Here is a 24,433-nt window from a genome sequence, read left to right on the forward strand (position 1 = left end):
GCTTTTGTTGATGCTGGCTGGAAGATATTGTGTTTCATTTATTCATTCATGTTTCAGTTGCTTAATTTAAATATCTCTGTGCTAATTCACTGATTTCCTCCCCTCCTCCCCCAAGTTGGCATCTAAAATCTTATTTTAATTTTTTGTCATATTTTGTTTTGTCTCCAATGGGATTTCCCCCCAGAGAAATTACAGATTCCAATTGAGAATCTTTTCAGTACAGAACCCATTCTCTATCACTCCATACCTCACATTCCCAGAAGAATAATCATGGGAAGCTTAAACTTTCCCAATGTCAGATGCATTAAAAGTAAAAGAAGCAAGAAAAAGCAAGTAAAAGAATCGGGAAAGAATAGTAGACTGATACTTTAGAAGAATAATTGACAGATTTGTACAAGATCCATGGGCCACTTACCCTCAATTTACAAGACAAGCATTTTTGCAATAACTAAACTAAAGTAGGGATCAGATTCCAAGGACAAGATATTTTTCTATTCCACTATTCAGCATAGAGGTGAAAAGCTTTATAACTTTATGGCATGAATAGGTTCTTTGTTTATAGATAGGAAAAAAGGAAGAAGAGGCCAACAAATATATAGAACTATACATGATACATAAATCTGAGCTGCCTTTATCCCTCATTAGCTTTGAGGCACATCTGCATGGCACAGCTACCAGAGCTAAAACAACCACTAATGGTGATGAAGGTAAGAAATATCTTGGCAAAGAGGAATTCAACTTCAGCTGACCTGGTATCATCTTCTCATTCACGGAACCACTCAGACTCAAAGAGATTGAGCTATACTGCAGATATAGAATCAAAGGCAAAAGTCTACAGAGAATCAGATGAGATAAGGAATAATAAATAAAACTGAGCTAGGAAAAACCAGGAAAAAGAGAATAGAAGCCATAATGACCTGATATTAAAAGAAAAAAAAAAAAACTACCAGTAAAACACAGGAAAGCAGACCTAGCCTTCACTATTATTGTGGCTGAGAAAGGAACAACAATTGATGCCTTAACCCAAGAAAAAATCCAGAGCTGATGAGGGGAAGTGTGTGGAAGCATCTGATGGAACTGCTGGTCCCATCATCATCATAGAATCTAATAGTCTTTAAATATAACCTTCAGTAAGATTACCAAAGAACAATGGGAAAAAGGAATACATGTAAACTACTGAACTTCAAAGTTAAGTGGACTGGTAAACTGAATGACTTCTAAATATTAGGAAAAAGAAGTAGGACCAGAGGACCTCATATTCCAAGAGTAGTAAAAATCACCTCATCATCAATTTCTTATAAGGCTATTCCATTTGGACTCTTCACAGAAATTAAAAGGAGGATATGTACTCCACTTCTATACTGAGCAATGGATCCCAAGTGTCTATTAAATTTCAATCATAACATATGAGACAGTTGAGGAAAGTACCTTTATAATGCATGAAAGGGTCTAGATTTGGAGTACCATGATAAAGATTACCTATATTTGAGATCCATCAAGATTTGCTTTAAATTTCCCTAGAAAATCATTTTTCTTGTCTTTCTTGAGGCAGGTAGGTGGCACCATGGAGAGTACACTAGGAGTGGAGATAGGGAAAACTCATTGAGTTCAGATCCAACTTGAAATTTTATAGGAGGCAACCTGAAATCTTTATAAGAAGGGGGGGGAAGGGAGAGAGAGAAAATAGATATTTGGTTTATTGAAAAAATTCATCTAAAAAAAGAGAAGAGTTCTTGCAGAAAACAATAATGACATGATGTCCTAATGCAGGGTTCCTTTCCTTTTTTATGTCACAAAACTCCTTTGGTAGCCCATCAATCCTTTCTAAGAATGATGTTTTTAAATTGTAAAACAAAATTGTATTGAGACAATTATTTATTCATATTTTAAATGTCATTGTCTCCCCCAGTAAAGAACATTATGTTGTTATTAATTTGCCATCAAGATTTCCAAGAAGGTAAAGTAATTCTTTGAGCAACTTTGGTACAGGGTACACAAGCAATAGAAAGCTATTCCAGACACTGCTGCTCAGTCAATTTACCTGCTTGGAGAATAGCCTTAGAAAGCAATAAGATGTCCATAAAGATAATTAATTACAACTACTTATTTCTCATAGGAAAGTTCTAATGAGCAAATGCAGAGAAGTATTAGACACACAACCTCAGGGAACTCTGAGAAAAAGAGAAATTCCACGAATTAAACTGTCTGAATCATATACTGGCTTTGAGTGACATTTCCAGTGGAAGAAATGTTGCATTCCGTTAACAATAACTGGATCTGAGGGAAATCCCAGCTCCTACAGAGGGAGAAAACTGAACTCAGAAGCAATTTCTTTCTTGCCTAGAACTTCAGCTATTGAGACTCTTAAGGTATAGATCCTAAAGAGCATAGATATGCTAGCCCTAAAACAACTTCAAATTTAAGGAAGCATGCCTATAGTTAGGGGCAGCTAGATGGCACAGCAAATAGATTGTCAAGCCTAGAGGTGAAGAAATCTGAGTTAATATTTGACCTCAGACACTATCGAGATGATTCTAGGCAAGTCACTTACCCCTTTTGGCTTCAGTTTCCTCATCTGTAAAATGAGCTAGAAAAGAAAACTAACCCTGTATTTTTGGCCAAGAAATCATCTCCTCCCCAAAAAAACAGGTCACAAAGTATTGGACACAACAAAAAATACTAAACAGTCTATAGTTAGGATAATGATGAGAATAACTCATACCATCAACCAGCTCAAATATAGATCCAAAAAAATCCTCCAATTACAAAAGAGTTAGACTTATTCCATTTATGACTAGATACATAGATACTGTTTCTAGTCAACCCAAACAAGTAGATTCTTGTCCCTTGAGGTCAAAAAATAATACTAGGGCTTGCCCATGTAAAGTCTGCATTGCAATTGCAGCCTTATTGATGTACATATGAATTACTATATGCTTATGTTCATGTTTTCTTATTTTATGAATATGTTTATTTGCTTATACACTTTTGTTATGTTTGTATTATAGCAACATCTGTCTCAGCTATTCATGATTTTGCTCACTGTTTATTTGCATATATGCTAATGATTATATTCATGTTTGCTTTTTACAATCCTATTACTTTTTTATAGTTATTTATTCCTGTTTATTATTAGTTGCTTGTGTACTATGGCTATGCATTTAGTCTTAGAAACATGCACATATTCTATGTCCTGAAAATAATTTATAAATTTTATCACTGCAGCACCCTCTCAGTAAATACTATGGAGATGAAAACCTGAACTTCTGGGATAATCACTCATTATTTTAAAATGTTGATGTGTTCTCTAACACTTGTGCCACATAACAAAAGGCAAATCTTCCCTGACTAATTTTTATGAAAGATTTTTAAATTTCTGATCCTAGGGAGGAATGAAAGCCTATAATTCTTGGACTTCTAGAAGCATTTGACACGAAAACATCAGACTGACCAATTAGGCCAGTTCACTAACTTGGTGACTTTGTAGCATTAGGGGGGCATCTAGGTGGAGCAGTGGATAGAGCACCAGCCCTGAATTCAGGAGGACCCGAGTTCAAATCTGGTCTCAGACACTTAACACTTCCTAGCTGTGTGACCCTGGGCAAGTCACTTAGCCCCAGCCTCAAAAAAAAAAAAAAATTGCATTAGGAACTAGGGAAAAGAAAAGCTAGAAGATTTTCCATCTTTTACAACAAACAAAAGAGAATGAGGGACAGGGTTGCATAATCTGATTTTAGTATGCAAGCTTCTTTCTTCATCTTTCTCTAGAACTATGAGTTCCTCTTATAATATAGTATTAACAGAATTTAATGGGATGTTCACTTCCCATTCTACTTCCTACTCAGTTAAGGGAAAAAGACAGAAGGAGAAACAGATCGAGATTTGTCCTTTTTGGCTGCTAGTCAAAAGCAAATATGCTTACTAAAATTGCTTACTTCCTGACTGTACCTCCTTTTTCATTCTATATATGTCTACATGTCTTGTCAAATGCCCCCCCTCAAATCAGACTGAAATCTATAATGTCAATATGGCTGGGAAGAGGTTTTGACTATCCAAGGCAGGAATTCTTAACCCAGGGAATGTGGAATATATGAATATAAAAATGGGATTGGGGTGGTACAGCTATGATTTATGATGAGAAAAGATTATATCTTTATTTTCATTAGTTCTAACTGAAACTTAACATTTCCTTCAATTAGGAATTTAAAAAAATTAAAAACCTTATTCTGGGAAGGAACGGCTAGACTTCACCAGGTTGCCAAAGGGATCCATGACATAAAATATAAGCTACTTCAACCAATAAAGACTTTCCTTTGTATTTTTAATTTGTATAATATGGTAGTATTAGTTTTTTTTTAATTAAGAATATTAGAAGGTCAAAAGTTTAGTTATCATGTTTAAAAACTCCTATTTTAAGAGGAAAGGAGTCATTATCTTCTGTCATTAAGGGATGGGACTCCACAGACATGAATTATATTTGGATTTCTAAATTAATTCTCAGTTAGTAAGGCCACCAGTGTCTTACTAGGCTTCCAGATCAGGACACCTTAACTCCACTCTCAATCAGTGAAGGAAGAACAGGAAAAACACTGCCTACTGCCACATTCAGCTTTTACACTGGGTAGAAAGGATAATATGGCCAGGCTCTGTTCATAACTGGTGAGAGTTAGGACAGGATAAACCAACTAACATTTTCACACTCCTCACTAGACTTCTGGAAAGGGCACATTACCTCCTACATCCTCACTAAGTTTACCAGTGTTTTAAGGACAACACTACTACTAAGTGTGTTAGAAATTGAACCTAGACAGATTGTGCTAAGAATAATGTTTTTTTTTTTTAATAGTCAATAATTTAACCTGATTGTTAATATTCTAAAGATTTCATATTGAGAAAAACCTAAAAGATTTGTTGATTGATAACAGCCTAATATTTTTATAGCATGAACACTTTCTTTACAAAAAATTAGAAGATTAGGAAAGTTGACCAAAAAAGGGAAAATGACAAATGCTAAAAAGACTACAGGGAAACAGGTACATTAAAGCACATTTGGTAGAACTGTGAATTAGTCCAGTCATTCTGGAAAGCAATTTACTACTATGCTTTTATAATTATTGAACTATGCCCTTTTATCCAAGGATACCTACCCCCAAAAGATAAAGGAGAGTAGAAAAGGACTCATGTATAAAAATATTTGTGAGAATTCTTTTTGCAGCAACAAAGAACTGGAAACTGAGGGAATGACCATCAATTGGGAAATATCTGAATTATTAATGTGATAGAGTACTATTGTGCTATAAGAAATGATGAAGAGGAACTATTCATAGAAACTTAGGAAGACTCATATGACTTGATTTAAAGTGAAGTGAAAAGAATCAGAAGAACAATTTAGACAGCAAAATGACATATTGGACAGAGTGCTAGACTTGGAATCACATATGAATTCAAATCTGGCCTGAGGCACTCAATATGTGAACCTGAGAATATCATTTAATTTCTGTTTCCTCATCTGTAAAATGTGGATAATAGTATATCTATATTCTAAAATTGGTATAAGGGATAAAATGAAATAATAATTTTAAAAGTGCTTTGCAAACAAAGTACTATATGGGCTTTGGTCTAAGAGAGAGAACCAAATGACCATTCTTTTATTAAATACTGGAATTATTAATAAAATAATTAAATTATCCAGAAAAAAATCAATTCTATTTAATTTAATTATTTAAGGAATTATATAAATTCTAGTTACTATTGTTATTCAATAATAGATCTTATCATAAAAACAAACAATGAAAGATATTAGAACTCTGATTAATACAATCCCCAACCATAGTTCAAGAGCAATCATGATGAAATATGCTACTTCTTCCTGATAGAGAGATGAGGGACTCAGTGCAGAGTGACTTTTTTTTGAACATGATCAATAGTAGGAATTTGTATTCCTTGACTATATGTTTGTTTGGTTGGTTGGCTAGTTGTGTGTGTGTGTGTGTGTGTGTGTGTGTGTGTGTGTGTGTGTGTGTGTGTGTGTGTGTGTTTTAAATGGGAGTATTGTTCTTTTATTTTGATTGAAGACTTAAGGGGAGAGATTTGGAAAGGAGAACTAATTTTCCTCGACTGAAATTCAACTTTAAAATTAAAATAAAATAAAGATTTTTTAAAAATTGATAGGCAATGGCCATGGTAAGCATTAAATAGTATTTTTAAAAATGAAACTAACATTTTAACAGATAGGAAAACATTTATAGGAATGCAATGATCATTACCAAGTCAGCTGTCTGGGCACAATCAGACTACTGTTTGGAGCTAATATCAGAAAGTATTATAAATAATAATAGTAATGAGGAAAAGATAGTACATATTTTTAAAAGTTTGATTCTAAATTATTTAAGCAAATATATTAAAAATCAAAAGTGAAGCCACTTTCAAATAGAGGTGATCAAATACACAAGTAGATCTCAAAAGTAGAAATGCAAATTTAATAGTTTGAAAGAATGATCAAAATAAAAGATAATAAGAGAAATGTAAAATACAAACTCTGAGGTTTCATTAAACATCCTGAAAGTTGGCAAAGATGACAAAGATGACAGGAGTCCCATGTGGGTGGGATTGTGAAAAGACTGGCATACTAAAGCATTTATTGTAGTGCTATGAATCAATATAACTATTCTGGAAAGTGATTCAAAATTATAAAAAAAAAAAAAAAAAAAGAGTGACTAAAATGCCCATACTCTTTGACTCAGAGATTCTGCTCTTAGTAATAGAGGTCACAAAAGCAAAGCCTAAACATATCAAAATATTTACAGAAGCATTATTTGGTAACAAAGAACTTAAAAGCAAACAGATACCTTTAAGTTGGGCAACAACTAAATACATTGTATCACAATAATTTAATAGAATGTTAGAATGATGTTAAGAAACAACATATGAGGAATCCATAGAATCATGGAAAAACTTAAATGATCTGATGCAAAAGGAAGTAAGCAATGCCAAGAAAACATGATGATAATAATACTCCAATGAAAAATTTAAAACCTTACAAAATAAACAATGAATATTAACTAAAATTACAAAGAATGAGCTTGATCCCAAAAAAGAGATATGAGAAAACAAATTTTCCCTCATTCTTTTGTAGAGGTCAGATGGGAAATTGACCCGTGTGGAACACTGCATATATTATCAGACTTTTTCAATGTATTAATCAGGTTGTTTTTTTTTCTAATACTCTTATTCTCATTCTCTCTCTCTCTCTCTCTCTCTCTCTCTCTCTCTCTCTCTTCTCTCTCTCTCTCTCTCTCTCTCTCTCTCTCTCTCTCTCTCTCTCTCTCTCTCTCTCTCTCTCTCTCTCTCTCTCTCTTCTCTCTCTTTTGGAGGCTGGGGTTAAGTGACTTGCCCAGGATCACACAGCTAGGAAGTGTTAAGTGTCTGAGACCTAGATTTGAACTCGGGTCCTCTTGAATTCAAGGCTGGTGCTCTATCCACTGCGCCACCTAGCTGCCCCCTCTTATTCTCTTTTTAAGAAAATTTAACATATTTAACATGTATTGATCAACCTGTCATCTGGGGGAGGGGGAAGGAGGGGAAAAATTAGAACAAAAGGTTTGGCAATTGTCAATGTTGTAAAATTACCCATGCATTTATCTGGTAAATAAAAACTATTAAAATTTAAAGAAAGAAAATTCTTTGTTACAAAGAATGGCTTTCTATGAAGAGAAAGAAAAAAAGATGAGGATAAATTTGGATGAAGTAAAAACAAAATATTATCAGTAAAATTTTCCTTTTAAAAAAGGAGTATAAAATGGATCATAGAAATGTCATTGAAATCAACTATAATAATATTTTCTAGAAGTTAAACCAATGTAAAACAATTGCTACAATAAGAAAACGGGAGAGCTCGGAAAGTCAGCAAATATCTAGCGAAATGGAAAAAGTTGCCTGCTATGGACAACACTAAGTTAGAATATAAATTTGTGAAACCCTACAAAGAATAATGAAGTGTTACAAACACTAACAACTCATAAAACAAACAGTAGAGGGTAAAATCAATCCAAGAAGGATTTGGCAATATATCCAACTAAAGAAAAGCATCCCAAGTAATTCAAAAATGAAAACTGTAGATTACTACAACATTGAAGGAAAATGGAAAAGATTTTTAAAAACTTATTATGACAAGAAATGACCAACAGGAGAAATACCGAGAGGCTTGGAGAGACTTACATCAACTGATGCTGAGTGAAACGAGCAGAACCAGAAGATCATTATACACTTCAACAATGATACTGTACCAGGATGTATGCTGAGGGAAGTGGATTTCTTCAACATAGAGAAGAGCTAATCCAATTCCAATTGATTAATGATGGGACAGAATCAGCTACATCCAGAAAAGGAACACTGGGAAATGAGTGTAAACTGTTATTTTTACCTTCTGAATCCAATTCTTCCTGTGCAACAAAAAATTCGGTTCTACACACATATATTGTATCTAGAATATACTGTAATATATTTAACATATTTAAGACTGCTTGCCATCTTGGGGGAGGGGGTTGGGGAGGAAGGGAAAAAATCTGAATAGAAGTAAGTGCAAGGGATAATGTTGTAAAAAATTACCCATGCATATGTACTGTCAAAAAAATGTTATAAAATAAAATAAAAATTAAAAACAAAAACAAAAACAAAAAAACTTATTATGACAAAATGTTTTATCCATCAATGATTGTGGAGCCACCAAACTTGGTCCCTAACACCACAGTCCCTAAAGTCAATAGGAAAAAAAGAGAATTGAATAGGGTTTTCAGGGTCAGTTTTCAATATATCTCGAGAGAAAGATACCAATAATGTACAAAAAATTTGGGACCTTAATAATATCAAAGTAACATGATGGAAACACATCAAGAACTAATATTTGTTTAATCTCTCATATAAACAAAATCATTAGAAATTAAATGTTTTTACTGTCAATGAAAGTATTAATAGGGAACAAAGGCAAAGAAGTAGAAATTGAGGGAATGCCCATCAATTGGCAAATGGCTGAACATGTTGTGATATATGAATATAATGGAATACTTATTGAGCTATAAGAAATGCTGAGAAAGTGGATTTCAGAAAAACCTGGAAAGACTTACATAAACTGATAAGTGAATTGAAATGATCCATAGAACATTGTACACAATAACAGCCATATTGTGTGATGATCATCTATGATAAACTTAAACTTAGCTTATACTTAACTCCACAATACCATGATGGAAGACAATTTCAAAAGACTCATAATGAAAAATACTCTCCACATTTAGAAAAAGAACTATAAGTCTGAATGAAGATCAAAGCATGCTATTTTCACTTTTTTGTTGTTTTTCATTACATTTCCCTTGTTCTCTTTCTTATTTTACAATTTAACTAATGTGAAAATAGTTTAACATGAATGCTTATGTATAATCTGTGTCAGATTACTTCCTATCTTGGGGAATGAGGTTGGGAAGAAGGGAGAAAATTTTGGAACTCTAATTTAAAAGAATGTTGAAAGCTATCTTAATATATAATTTGAAAATGTAAAAAAATAAAACTACCAAAAGACCCCAAGTGAACAAAAAGACTTTCACAAATGATAATCACATCTTTACCATCTTGAAATTTGCTAAAAACATGGGAAACAAAAGATATTATAGTTTAAAAAAAAAAAAACACATTCAACTCAGTAGAATAAAATACCAACTTATAGGCTCTTTTACAAGGTTTATCTGTCTAAAGATCAAGATCAATTAAAGTTTCTTGAGGGATGTAATGTAAATAACCCTGTTCATTGACTTTCTCATAATAAATATCTTTTCAATAGAAACATTTTACTGTTATTGCTGGATGGAGGCAAGACCTATAATACCACTGCCCCAAAGAACTCAAATTGAGGGCAATATGAGGGCAATTAAAAGCACTTGGTGGGTGTAAACAGGCTACAATATAAGAGACAAAGACATCTGAAGAATAGGAGTAAAGAATATCATCAAAGAATACATGACAAAGGATGGGATAATCACGTATTGAGAGCTAAACATTAATGGAGAATGACCAGAGAGCTACACTGGTAGCCTCCTTCAGTCAGTCAATAAATATTTATTAAGTGCCTAGCACATTCCAGGCACTATGGTAAGTACCAGAGTCAAAGATATGAAAAAGACTTTTAAGTCAAGGAGTTTACAATCTTAGGGGAGGAAAAAACATTTTTAAAAAAGGATGCAACTCACACAAATTATCAGAATTTCTCTATATTACTGACAGAGCCCAGCAGCAAGAGATAGAAAGAGAAATTCCATTTAAAATAACTGTAGACAAAATAAAATATTTGGACTATCTTTGGAACTATATGAACACAATTACAAAATACTTCTCAGTATTTATTTTATTTCTCAGGAAATAAAATCTGAAAAAAAACAATTGGAAAAAATAACAGTTGCTCATAAATAGACCAATCTAATGTAATAAAAATGACAATTCTACCTATATTGGTCTACTTGTTCAGTGCCATACCAATCAAACTACCAAATAATTATTTTATAGAAATAGGAAAAAAATAACAAAATTTATTTGTAAGAACAAAAAGTTAAGAATATCAAGGGAAATTCATTTCTCAACTATATAGAGAATTGACTCAAATTTATAAGAATTCAAGCCATTCTCCAATTGATAAATGGTCAAAGGATATGAACAATTTCAGATAAAAAAATTTAAAACCATTTCTAGTCATATGGAAAAGGTGCTCTAAATCACTATAGATCAGAGAAATGCAAATTAAGATAACTCTGAGATACCACTACACATCTCTTAGATTGGTTATAATGATGAATGTTGGAGGGGATGTGGGGAAATTGGGACACTAATGCATTGTTGGTGGAAATGTGAACAGATCCAGCCATTCTGGAGAGCAGTTTGGAACTATGTTCAAAAAGTTATCAAACTGTCCATACCCTTTGATGCAGCAGTGTTTCTAACTAGGTCTATAGCCCAAAGAGATATTAAAGAAGGGAAAGGGACCCACATGTGCAAAAATGTTTGTGGCAGCCCTTTTTGTAGTGGAAAAAAACTGGAAACTGAGTGGATGCCCATCAGTTGGAGAATGAATTAATAAGTTATGGTATATGAATGTTATGGAATATTATTATTCTATAAGAAATGATCAGGAGGATGATTTTAGAGAGAACTGGAGAGACTTACATGAAGTTGTGCTAAATGAAATGAGCAGAACCAAGAGAGTACTGTACACGGCAACAACCATGTATTAATATATAATGATAAATTCTGGTGGACATGACTCTTTCCAACAATGAAATGATTGAGGCCAGTTCCAATGATGTTGTGATGAAGAGAGCCATCTATACCCAGAGAGGGGACTATGGGAACTGAATGTAGATCAAAACATAGCATTCTCACTTTTTTTGTTGTTGTTCGTTTGCATTTTGTTTTCTTTCTCATTTTTTTCTTTTTGATTTGATTTTTCTTGTGCAGCAAGATAACTATAATTATATTTACATATATTTGATTTAACATATGTTTTAACATGTATAACATATATTGGATTACTTGCCATCTAGGGGAAGGGATGGAGGGAAGGAGGTAAAAATTTGGAACACAAGATTTTACAAAGATAAATGTTAAAAAATTATCTATGTATGTTTTGAAAAATAAAAGGCTTTAATTAAAAAAAAAGAATATAAAGGGAATTAATGAAAAAATGCAAAAGATGATGGCCTAGCAGTACCAGATCTAAAACTTTATTATAAAGAGCAGTCATCAAAACTATGTGGTCCTGGCTAAGAAACAGTAGAAGATCAGTGGAATAGGTTAAATACACAAGGCCTAATAATCAATGACTATAGTAATCTAGTATTTGATAAATACCTACACTCCAACTTCTGGGATAAGAACTCACTATTTTACAAAAATTGCTGGGAAAACTGGAAAATGATGTGTCAGAAACTCAGCATAGACTTACATCTTATATTCCATACCAAAATAAGATCAAAATTGGTACATGATCAGGGCAGGTAGGTGGTGCAGTGGATAGAGTGCCAACCCTGAAGTCAGAAGGACCTGACTTCAAATCTAGTCTCAGATACTTAACACTTCCTAGCTGTGTGACCCTGGGCAAATCACTTAACCCCAATTGCCTCAGCACCCCCCCCAAAAAATGTGGTACATGATTTGGGCATAAAGAGTGATACCATAAGCAAATTAGGAGAGCAAGGAATAGTTATCATATCTTTGGAGAAGGAAGGAATTTATGACCAAAGAAGAACTAGATAACATTTTGAAATGCAAAATGGACAATTTTGATTACATTAAACTAAAAAGCTTTTCAAACAAACAAAACCCCCCCACACACACAGAGAGAGAGAGAGACAGAGACAGAGAGAGAGAGAGAGAGAGAGAGAGAGAGAGAGAGAGAGAGAGAGAGAGAGAGAGAGAGAGAGATTAAAAGGGAAGTTGGAAACTGGGAAAAAAATTTTACAGCCAGTGTTTCTGATAAAGACCTCATTTCTAAAATATATAAAGAATTGTATCAAATTTATAAGAATTCAAGTCATTCTCAAATGATACATGGTCAAAGGATATGAACAGAATTTTCAGATAATAAAATTAAATCCATCTATAGCCATATGGAAAGATGTTCTAAATCACTATTGATTAGAAAAATACAAATTAAAACAAGTCTGAGGTACCACCTGACAACTCTCAGATTGGCTAACATGAACAGGAAAGATAATAATAAATGTTGGAGGGGATGTGGGAAAATCGGGACAACTAATGCATTGTTAGTGGAATTATGAAATGATTTTTTCCCCCCTGAGGCTGGGGTTAAGTGATTTGCCCGGGGTCGCTCAGGTAGGAAGTGTTAAGTGTCTGAGACAGACTTGAACTGGGGTCCTCCTGAATTCAAGGCTGGTGCTCTATCTACTGCGCCACCTAGTTGTCCTGATGATGAAATGATCTGACTATTCTGGACAGCAATTTGGAATTATGCCCAAAGAACTATAAAACTGTACATACCTTATGATCTAACAGTACTATTACTGAGTATGTAGCCTAAGAATATCATTAAGAAGGGAAAAGGATCCACATATGCAAAAATGTTAGTAGGGGTTCTTTTTGTAGTGGCAGAATTGGAAAGTGAGTAAATGCCCATCAATTGGGTAATGGACAAATAAGTTATGGTATATGAAAGTACTGGAATATTATTATGCTCTAAAAAATGATGAAGAAGCTGATTTTTAAAAGTCCTGGAAAGATATATGCAAACTGATGTTGAGCAAAACAAGTAGCACCAGGAATATAGTGTGTACAGTAATAGCAAGATTTTGCGATGATCAACTATGAAACACTTGGTTCTTCTCAATAGTTCAGTGATCCAAGGCAATCTGAATAAACTTTGGATGGAAAAAATGTCATTGGGGACAGCTAGGTGGCGCAGTGGATAGAGCACCAGTCTTGAATTCAGGAGGACCCGAGTTCAGACAACTTAACACTTCCTAGCTGTGTAACCCTGGGCAAGTCACTTAACCCCAGCCTCAGGAAAAAAAAAAAAAAAAACCCAAAAAGACAAAGCAAAACAAAAAAAAAAAAGAAAAAGAAAAAGAAAAAGAAAAAATGTCATCTGCATCCAGAGAGCAAATTAGAGAAAATGGATGTAAATCAACACATGTTATGTTCACTTTTTTCCTTTTCTTCTGTTTTTTTCCTCTCATGACTTTTTCCTTTTGTTCTAATTTTTCTCTCCCAACATTATTCATAAAGAAATGTGTATTTTTAAAAATTTAATGTACATGTATAACTGAAAAAATAAAGAAAACAGTAAAAAAAAAAAAAATATCCTATCTTCTACAAAAAGTGTAGTAACATAGCTAATTGGAAAATTAAGAAAGAGCTGGCCAGGAGGCGCTCTTTTTAATGGAGGTTTAGGGAGGAGCTCTTTGATCCACCTTCCATTTGGAGATTCCAAGGACAGAAGGGACTGGTGAGATATGAGTACCAAGTTGATCCAGAAGGATGATAAGGTGCCTGCAAAAGTGCAGAGCAGAGCAGTCAGGTAAAAAAATCCTCATGATATCAGAAGAACAAAAGGAAGGATTTCAGAATGTTAGGTGAATCACCCATGGCAAACTATTGGAAGGAAATGTTAAAGGTTGAATAGGACAAGCAGAAGTGGATGGGTTCTGATTGAAATCATTGGAGTGAACTCGGAATGAATGAAATTTGAATGCTTGAAAGTTCTCTGAATAAAAAAGCAGGCCTGAGTATTATAACATTGGATGAACTTTGGTAGTATAACCTGTTTGTCTATTGGAATCTACATGGTGTATAATTCTAGACTAGAAATAAGGGAAATCTAGATTCAAATCGTGCCTCTGACACCTAAACTATTATGGCTACAGGCATTTCTATTAAAAGATTAGCATTAATATCCAATACCTCAGTGTCCTCACCTACAAAATGGGAGTGATAATACTTCTGGCACCAATTTTATAGGGTTGTTGAGAGCCTAAAATGTGATAATGTAAAATACTTTTGAAACCTTGAAGCCCTAAATAAATGTTATTACTATTCAATTCTGAAGTTCTAGTGAAAAAACCCAAATAAGAGGAAACCTAAATTATCAGCTGACTTATATTGTCATATATAAAAAAAAAACAGAAGGCAATAAGCTTAGCAAACTAAATCATTTATGGATTAGGTTAAGCAAACTTTTTCCCCTCAAAAGTATTTTTAAGTCTAAAATATTCAGATAATTGTCTCAATTCCATATTTGCTTTGCCTGTACATTTCAAATGTTAACAAGTTCTGACTGTTCATAAGCTAAGAAATTATTCATATATGCAAAACTGCTTCAATCCCTATATTTAGTAAAAAAAAAAAAAAAAAGCTTCTCAGATGGAAAAATGAATTTTTTTTTATTATTTTAGGAGTTCAAATGTATCTTAGAAGGTATAACCAGCCAAGTTATTATCAGCCAAAAAAGAGGCAAAGCTGTATTTCAGAGAAGCAAAAAGAAAGAACAAAACTGAATATTTCTGAAGGACCAACTTAGATTGTTTTTATAATCAACTATGGATTTTAGCAGTGTTAAAAAAAAAAAAACAAAACCCTCTAATACCACCAAAATATCACATTCTACTTAGAAGTGATTTAGAATTTCCTTATGTTGTAAAAATTATCATCATTTACATAATATTAAAATATTTAAGAATAACACTAAAAATGTTTTGCTTGCAGAAAAGAAATGCGCACTTTTAGTACTTTGGTTGAGTAAGGGAATTGACAAATGAGCAATGTTTACAGTACGTTCTAAAATTGACAGGAAAAAAACATAATGCCTATTTGTCATTGTGTAGCACACTACTGTAGAATTTTAATAAAATCATGGTTTATATTCTATCACAATCATGGATCAAGTATATGATTTAATTCTCAAATAATCCAATTTATTTGAATAGTTAAAATACAGTCAGTGTGCTAGGGGCTGTAGATATTTCATAACAAGGTTAAAAGTTACCCTCCAAAATAAAGAATTAACACAAAACAAATGAGATTACCCAGCTACCAAAGTAATTCACCCCTAGGAAATGATTTCTAAACATTCTGCTAATAAAGATTGGGGCCTTTCCTGCATATTGCAAATGTCTTTCATGTCTCTCTTAAAAAGAAATCAATTAAAATGTAACTAATGTGAAATAGACTCTAATTTTTACAAATTATAACATATCCATCTTTGACACTTCAAAAACCTCTTGATATACATCACAATCCAGTTACAGCTTCTTATCCCATGAGATTGTTTATATCATCCCTTGAAACCATCCCAAGGGATGGACCCTTGACCATCACAATATTACATAATAGCAGATGTATTTGATGAATGCTAAACAAAACTGAAAAATGAGAGTTGATTAATAATTTCTACTGAATTGATCCAAGATACTGACTCTAAAAATAAAAAATAAAATTAAAAAGTGATCTAAATTATTATCACTGCAAACATAGTGATTTGAGAGGGAAGGCACTACTAGCCCTGGGTAGTTAATAAGATCATATATATAAAGGGATTTCTGAGGTCATTAAGGGCAACCCTTATTTCATAGATAACAAAAGTGAGACCTAGAGAGGTTAAATGCTTTGTCCATAGTCACAGAGGGTTTGAATCAAAATTTGAATCCAGGACTTGCTAGCTCCAAGTCTGGCATTCCACCTACAACAATAAGCCATCCCTTAAGGTCCCTGTCCTCCTTTATGAAGATTCTGTATTCACAATGCAATTGTCTATTAATGTTTTTTTTTTTTTTTTATTTTCTAAGTAGACTTTCCTAAAAAGAGATAATCAATGCTAACTTCCAATTAATGGAAGAGCTACCACTGCTTTGTCAAGTATGTTTCATTGTAAATAAATAAATTTTTATTCTGGTTTATAAAAAGTCTTCTTGTGTGAGTTTTAGTGATACAAATCATTTAACAAGGACCTAAACATTTCCATTTGAGATGAAATAAAAATCAAGCTTTTGAGAACCAGATTCTGGATTTTCAATGACTAGCATAAGATGTAGACATCATATAAATATCTGCCATGTATACACACATATATGTATATATACACGCACATATAAATGAGAGAGAGAGAGAGAGAGAGAGAGAAGGTATAAAACCATGTATTTGGTGTTTGCTATACTGGCAGCTAGGCAGATAATGTGTTTATGCATCTTATAATATCCATTATGTGTGTGTATATATGAGATAATTTTTCAAATAAAATTTTTCAAATAAAAAATGATAGATTCTCAACTTTAAGTACTGCTTTTATGTAGAAAATAGTTTATAACTACTTCCTAAATTTAATTTACAAAATGGTATGACTTTAAACCCCCAAACTAAAAATAATATAATCAAAATTCAAGATCGAAATTTCAATATGGGAGCTCTAAGGAGCATTTTCTTAACACTAAAGAATACAAGAAAGATTTATTAAGTAGAAAACAACAAAAAAATTTAAAGTATAATGAACTAAATCTTTTGGAAGATGCAAATTAGTAGTATGTGTGAGTAGAAGGAAAAAAAAAAAAGGGAGAAAAAAATCATTGCTTCAGAGTTCACCTATCCTATCCTCTAGAAGTTAAAGTTCTGTGTTAGACACTAAAAATATGAGGGTAAAAATGAAACAGTGATTACTCTCAAGGAACTTCTGTCTTCTCGCATATGTACAAGATATAAGAAAATCAAGACAAATACATTTTGGAGGGAACGTGCTAAGGCCCAGAAAAGATTCCTGTACCAGCAGGTCTTTGAGCAACAAAAAAAAGCTTTGAAGAAAACCAGGGATTCAAAGATATTAAGGAGAGGAAAGGATGAATTTCAGACATAGGGACTGACAGTACAAAGGGACTAGAGGCTGAAGTTTTGTGTATAAGGAAAAGCAAGAAGACAAGGTTGCTTGGGATAACACAGCTAGGAACTGTCTGAGACCAGATTTGAGTTCAGGCCTTCCCAACTTCAGGTCTATCATTCTATGCACTGAGGTGTTATCTATTATTATTATTACCTCCCAGAGTTAGTGTGAGGATTAACTGAAATACCATTTATAAAGATCCTGCCACATAAAACATACATAATACTTGTTTGTTTCCTTCCTTTCTTCTTCTCATATTCAATATGCTATCAAGTCATCACATGATCAAAAATTTACAGTTAGAATATCAATCACCAGTACATGCATTACATTACATTACACCAATTACATTTTAACCTATGTTAGATTGCTTATTGTATTGTGGGGGGGGGGGAAGAAAAACAACTTAAAAATCAAAATCTTATAAAAGTGAATGTTGAAAATTATCTTTACATGTAATTGAAAAAAAATACTATTAGATGAGTGGGGGAAAGAATATTAATCACCAAATGAAATTCTCTTATTTTAAGAGTGGGGAAACTGAAACAAAGAGTAACAAATAGCAGAATTAGCCTTTGAGCCCAAGTCCTCCACTTCATATAGTCCAGTCAATCCTTCCTCAATTCTCTATACCTCTTTAAATCCCTAACTTCCTTTATACATCAGCTCAGGCATCAGTTCCCCCTTGAAGATTTTTCTGGATGCTTAGTCATTAGGTTTTTTTTTTTTTTTCTCACTTCAAATGACTTTGATTTATTTTGTATTTGCTTATTGGTAAATGTAAAAAAAAAAAATTGCTCTAAATGTAACTAGGGAAAAACATTAAATGTATAAATAAGTAAATCAAATACAAAAAAATCATTTCTTTACGGGTAGGAGATTTTTTTTTCATTTTGCTTTTTATCTCTAGCCTTGAACATGATATTATGAAATGATTGTTTTCTCACATATATTCTTTTAATTTCCCTTCTATTATCAGAATCCCAGTCCAGACTTAGAACTCTAAACTTCTTTCAAGACTCATAAGGCTTATCTCTTACTTGAAAATCTTTCCTTGTACCTCTGGTTGTTAATGTTCTCTCCTCCTTTAAACTATCCTGTATTTATCCCTTAATAGTTTGAAGGTACCTTAAGACCATGGATTAATATTTTTCTGTTTGCTCTAGCATTCTGCAAAATGCCCACTATACAACATACTGAAGATGAGATCAGGCTAGAAAGGAAGATTGGGATCACACTAGAGAAGTATACCTTGAAGACTAGAATAAATTTCTATTTACCTTATTTATTTGAGAGATTGAATGACACAGTAGAAGAAATACTAGACCTGAATCAAGTAAAATCTGGTTTCACAGCTTGGTTCTAATATTTCCTTATGATGTGACCTTAAACAAATCCCATAGTCTCAATGGAGTCCCAGCTTCTTCATCTGTTACTTGCAGTACTAAGGTACCCATTACACTATTTCACAGGAGGTGTTTTGAAGAAAGCATTTTGTAACCTATAAGGTACTTTATAAAAGTGAATTTATTTAACTAGGAACTATAGAGATTTTGCATAGGATACAGGAAAAATTGAAATAGTTTAAAGAGGACAAATTTACTATTGTTGTAAAAATAGAGGTAAGAGTGAGAGATGGAGCCAATATGGAGGGTAATTACAGCAGTTCAGCAGTGAAATACTAGGAGCCCTAAATTAGGGGTCATGAAGAGTCAGCCCTGATATGACAAAAAAAAAAACAACCAAAAAAGCAAAAACAAAAAAATGTTAAGAGGAAATATTTTTAAAAGAACTAGTTTGAGGAGAAACTAGGTGGCACAGTGGATAGAGCCCCAGACTTGGAAGTCAGGAGGACCTGAGATCAAATCTGGTCTCAGGCACTTAACAGTTCCTAGCTGGGTGACCCTGCCAAGTCACTTAACCCCAATTGCCTCAGGAAAAAAAAACCTAGTTAAAAAAAATTATGATGTGAAGAATCCAAGTTATTATTCTGATATACCTGTTAGGTCTCTTCTGATCCTGAGTTTTCTTAAATGAAGCCCAACTGAACAAATAAAAATCATCGAGGCACTGCACTAACCTATTTGAGTAGGTGTGCTGGGCATAAAATGACAAAAGGATAAAGTCAAGGCCCACAAGAACCTTTCATTTTACTAGAGGGGATAAAACATTTACCTGGATTGAAAACACAAATTGGGAAGAGGGGAGAGAACACTAGCAACTTGGGAAATCAGGACAGAAACAGGAGGTCTCCTTTAGAGATGGCATCTGAGCTAAGCCTTGGAATAAACAAAGAGTTTGAGAGACATCATGAAGGGATGCCATTCTAGGGACTGGGAGTATTGGTACAAAGTTGCAAAGATGATCTGGGTCAGGAGAACAGCAACTAGTTCATTCTATTAGGAAGTTAGAAGATGACTACAGCCAGGCTGTGAAGGTTTGAAATGTCAAATTAAGTAGTCTGTACTTTATACAAGATGCAAAAAAAGAAAAAAAAAATCATAGAATTTTGTCAATTGTCTGGGTAACTCAAGAAAAAAAGGTACTTTCCCCTAAAATATCTGAATAGCTTAAATTTTTTAATCTAAATGTTATAAAAACATACTAATACTATTCTCTTCCTTTTCTTACTTTATATCTTAGTTTCTCTCCTTGACCTCTTGTGTCTTTATAACCAAGTAACAATCAATATATTTGTCCCCATATCCTCAATTCATCCCAAAGTAGACTCTCTAACCCTACTGAATGAAATCTTTTTCACATTCTAGGTAATCATTCTCTTCCTGCCAATAATTTCTTTTTACCCCAAATGGTATCCCTTTGACACCAGATAATTTTATTAGGCCTATATAGCAGCTTTCCTCCAATATAAAAGAGATTTTAAAGTAAAATAAATACAATTTTTTGGCATTCCTCTATCAGAGAAAGACTACATGAGTCATTGCACTCTGTGATGAATACTCATGGATGATGAGGGAAACCTTTAAGTTCTAACAGCCTTAAAATTTAAGCATAGCATTTTTTTTTTGAGAACTTGTTGTAGCAGTCCTATCTGCAAAAATAAGGCTGTAAAACTAGAATGAGATAGTATGGTGAATTAAGAAAACATACTGAATGTGAAGGTGACCTGGGTTTAAGCTCAGCTGTCATTTACTTCTGAAATTTAGGACAAGCTACATCTCTCAAAGTCTATTTCTTCATTATGAAAATCCCAGGTCTCTTGCATCTCAAAAGCATATGATCTTATAGGTCACTTTTAAGTCTCTTTTATTTCCATCTATGTTTCTAAATACTTACATGCATACATGCATACATACATACATATATACACACATACATACATACATTTTCTTTCCAGAAGGCACAACGTTTAACTCCTGGAACTAAGGTACAGTATTCAATATAATAAATATTCTGTTTTTCTTACTCAGGCAGTGTCTAAACACAGGATTATGGCACCATCATAAAAAGGGCAAGGTGAGCTTTAGAGAAAATGCTATCCACAGTTAATGTGGATTTTGATAGGATTAAATGTTCTTTGCAGTTGTTTTTTTTTCCCCTTTGTGTAACTGTGACTGAAGGCCAGTGTCAATCTTTGCCGTCACATTTTGGACAGTTGCTTTGTTCTCTAAACACTTTTCAGGTGGAGGGGAGAAGGGATTAGGACCGTATTTAGGGAACTGACTAGCACAAAAATATGCCTGCATCAATAAAACTTTTTAATGTGGGGGATATGATACACATTATTTACGGAGTGTTGGTGAGTTAGCCTCTACACGACATAAAAAATTCAATTTCCAGCACACAAGCCCAAGGCTTAATATATAGATTGTTGAACAGTGTGCCACATTTCACCATAACAAGGCTGCAACCTTTCAAAACTGACTAAAATGGGCAAAATAATTCAAAGCTCTTAGCTCTAGGCTAAGGTGTTAAATCAGGAAGGTAGGAGTTTAGAAGACCAATTAGCCTGTTGCTTCCTACAAAGAGAGAGAGAGAGAGAGAGAGAGAGAGAGAGAGAGAGAGAGAGAGAGAGAGAGAGAGAGAGAGAGAGAGAGAGAGAGAGAGAGAGAGAGAGAGAGAGCGCTTAATTACAGAAAAAGGTGCTTTCTCTCAGATTCCAATAACAGTTTTCTCTAATGAAGGACCTGGGAATTTTCTCAAACTAACTGGTGATTCCTCTGTCGAACTGAAAAGGAATACTTAAAATCTTATTCACTGTATTCGCCTACCCTATTCTGTCTCAGCTTGTTCTATTATGTCAAGGCAGGTCCAGAGCTACAGGGAGGTCCAGGGAAGACCCTGTTTTGCTTTCGCTTGTTAGGCTGGAGCCTCTCGGGCAACAACAGAAGCCCGAAGTCCAGCAAACCGACAAAACAGAGAAACTGGACAGACTGACTGGACGGGACTGAACACTGGGGAGAGGGCAAAGAAGCGGTGCGTCCTACCCGGAAGGCTCCCTCCCAGGGCCGGCGGTGTACCTGCTCTGCTCCTCCAAGCTGTGGTTGTCCACAGCCGCTGCCCGCCAGTCGGGCAGGGTGCTGGCACACAGTACTACCATGGATACGATCACGAACACCACCGATACGGTGGCTAAGATTTGCGCGGCCAACGAGGACGTGGGCTCCTCGAAGGTCCTGCGCATCCGTTCTAGCCAGCGTTTCTTGGGAGCCGCGGGCTCGGACCCCCTGGCAGCCCGTGCCTCCTCGCGGCCAGGCGCGCCCAGCTCGTCCGCTGAGTAGAAGGTGTAAGTGTCAGACATGCGGTCGTCTAGGCGCCGCTGGCAGCAATACTCGAGATGTGCGCCCTCCAGACCCCAGTAGACCATCTCATTATAGAAGGAGAGTTCACACATCCGCGGCGCGAAGCGCAGCTTGCCGTGGCCGCGCACGTAGAGCAAGATGAAGCCGAAGGCCTCCGAGTGCCTGTCGAAGAAATATTCGTTGCGCTCGCGGTCGTAGTCGTCGCACACACCTCGAGCACGTCCCGCTCCGAGCGACAACCGTGGAGCCGGCTCACCCGACTCAACGGGAAGTCCTTCAACAGTTCCCGGGACAGCGAGTAGCGGGCGCCGCCCACGTTCAGCACCACCGAAGCCATCCCTCCTCGGCCCAAGGTCATGGCTGGCGTGGCCCGTCAGCTTCGGGGCTCTGCTTATTCCCCACCAATTGGCTTCCCTAGCACACAAGGAGCTTGCGGCGTAACTGCTAGTCAAGGGGTGGACGTGCTGTCGGGGACCCCCAAACAAACTAACTGCGCCTTCCAACGGCCGTTGGCCAGGGTGGATGTGCCCAAGGACCCCCAGGGACTTGCAGCTACGTCTGGCTGCCCCGTAACCACCCCCAGCGCCGCCCACGATCACCTGTTCGGGGCACGCACTAAGGAATTCCCCAGCAAAGTGTCGCCTGCACGGGAGATCGCAGGGATGACGCGAGGTCGGAGCTCCTGTGACCTCACAGGAGTCCGCGGCAGTGGACGGTGAGGTCCCGTCTTCAGCCGTTCCCCACCCTGCCCCCAGTTTTCTCTGCCCCTTGAACCGTAGTTCTCTTCAGTTATTTCGCCCCCCGTGGGGGTGGACTTGCCGCCAGCCTCGATGCCAGTGATGTCCCCTTCACTGGCAGGAGAATGTTGTCTCGGTGGTCTGAGCTGAGTCCTCCGCGACCTATGAGCCGTCGACGCCGTCCCCACTGTTGCAACCCCAGAGAAGCTGAGGGGGCTCGGGAAGAAGAGATGCTGGATGTCTGGGGGAGGGAGCACTCTTCGACGCCCCCAGAGCTGCTCCCTCAGACTAAGGTTGCAGCCAACAGCCGTCCGGAGGCAGAGGCAGAGTCGGCGAGGCGGTTCCTTGGAGGGAGAACAGAGGCGGCGGGGGCGGGGCCTCCGTCCCGTCCCTCCCTCCTCTCCCCGCCCCAGACCCCCTCTCTTCCCCTGCTCAGCTTCCTTCTCTTTTTCCCTGCCTCCTCTTCCCTTTCAGCTCCTCCCTCCCCACTCGGCCCCACCTTACTGGGGCCCCTCCTCGCTTGCCGGGATTCCCCGGGCTCCCTGTTCCTCACGCCGTCAGCCCACCGCTCCGTAGCAGGTCCCGGAGCGGGTCCCAGCGCCTCCCGCGGACCCGTAGACCCCTTCTCCTCATGGGCGTGAAGACACTGTCGGGGAAACCCTTGGCTGATTGGGGAGAAGGTTGGGGGGCAGGAAAGGGACAGTCGGAACAAACATTGTGCCAGGTTGATGTTGACGGGGAGAGAGAAAAGGGAGAATCCTTCAGCTAGTGCCAGAACTGGGGATGCGAGAAGTGGTAGAGTCGGGAAATGAGGGCGCGAGAGGTGGATGGAATAAGGACCTGAACCAGAGCTCCCGTGATGAGTCGGGGTTCCCCCCACCTCCGGAGCATTGGGGGCTGTCGGGGGAAGCTTCCAGTCCCCATGCCCACGGCAGAGCTCCAGTAGCGGGCGCGAGAGCAGAACAACCTGTCTCCGCTGAAGCCGCCAAAGACTGTCGGTGCCAAGGGTTCCCGGGAAGAGCTGTGGATGCCCAGACCCCGGCGCGGGATTGGGGAGTGGGCTTTCCGAGGGAGGTGGCAGACGGGGTTGGAAGGGCCTTTTCCAGACAATTGCGTGCCTGAGCCAAGCTCTGACTCTGGAACATCCCCGAAGAATTTCTCGGTGACTAAACCACAGTCTTAGCTTTTCCTGCCGACTTTCTTCTGTTCCCTCCCCCGCTCAGAAGAGACCCACGTAATGTGTGCTGTAGAGAGAGTGAGAGCACACATCAAAGCATCCATCCGTCAGTGTCGATTGCCCGCGCTGCTTCTCTTAGTTTCCTCCTTTCCCCTAAAGAGAAGCCGCCCCTACCAGTTCTCCCGCCTCCATAAGCACCCTCCTCCGCGAAACCCTGAAAAAATGAGGCAAGCACATTGGCATTGATCCGCAGTAGGACCTTCTCGTTAACAACCACTTTAGAATGCAATAAAAGCCCCAAAGGGCGTGGACTTGATAGTGGGAAAGGGAAGATTAT

The 24,433-nt window shown here is 36.6% G+C and overlaps 1 protein-coding gene across 1 annotated transcript in view; it reads right to left on the reverse strand.

The window, feature by feature from the left end:
• KCNG3 (potassium voltage-gated channel modifier subfamily G member 3) overlaps window positions 1-24,213 on the reverse strand; it is a 41,758-nt gene extending 17,545 nt beyond the window's left edge. The window contains 2 exon segments of the mRNA XM_074286689.1: window positions 21,868-22,391; window positions 22,394-24,213. Of these exon segments, the coding sequence (XP_074142790.1) occupies window positions 21,868-22,391; window positions 22,394-22,540 (671 nt within the window). The 5' untranslated portion in view covers window positions 22,541-24,213.
• Window positions 24,214-24,433: the final 220 nt, after the last annotated feature.

The sequence above is a fragment of the Sminthopsis crassicaudata genome, chromosome 2 (genome assembly GCF_048593235.1).
Source record: "Sminthopsis crassicaudata isolate SCR6 chromosome 2, ASM4859323v1, whole genome shotgun sequence".
In the NCBI taxonomy this organism is placed as follows: Eukaryota; Metazoa; Chordata; class Mammalia; order Dasyuromorphia; family Dasyuridae; genus Sminthopsis; species Sminthopsis crassicaudata.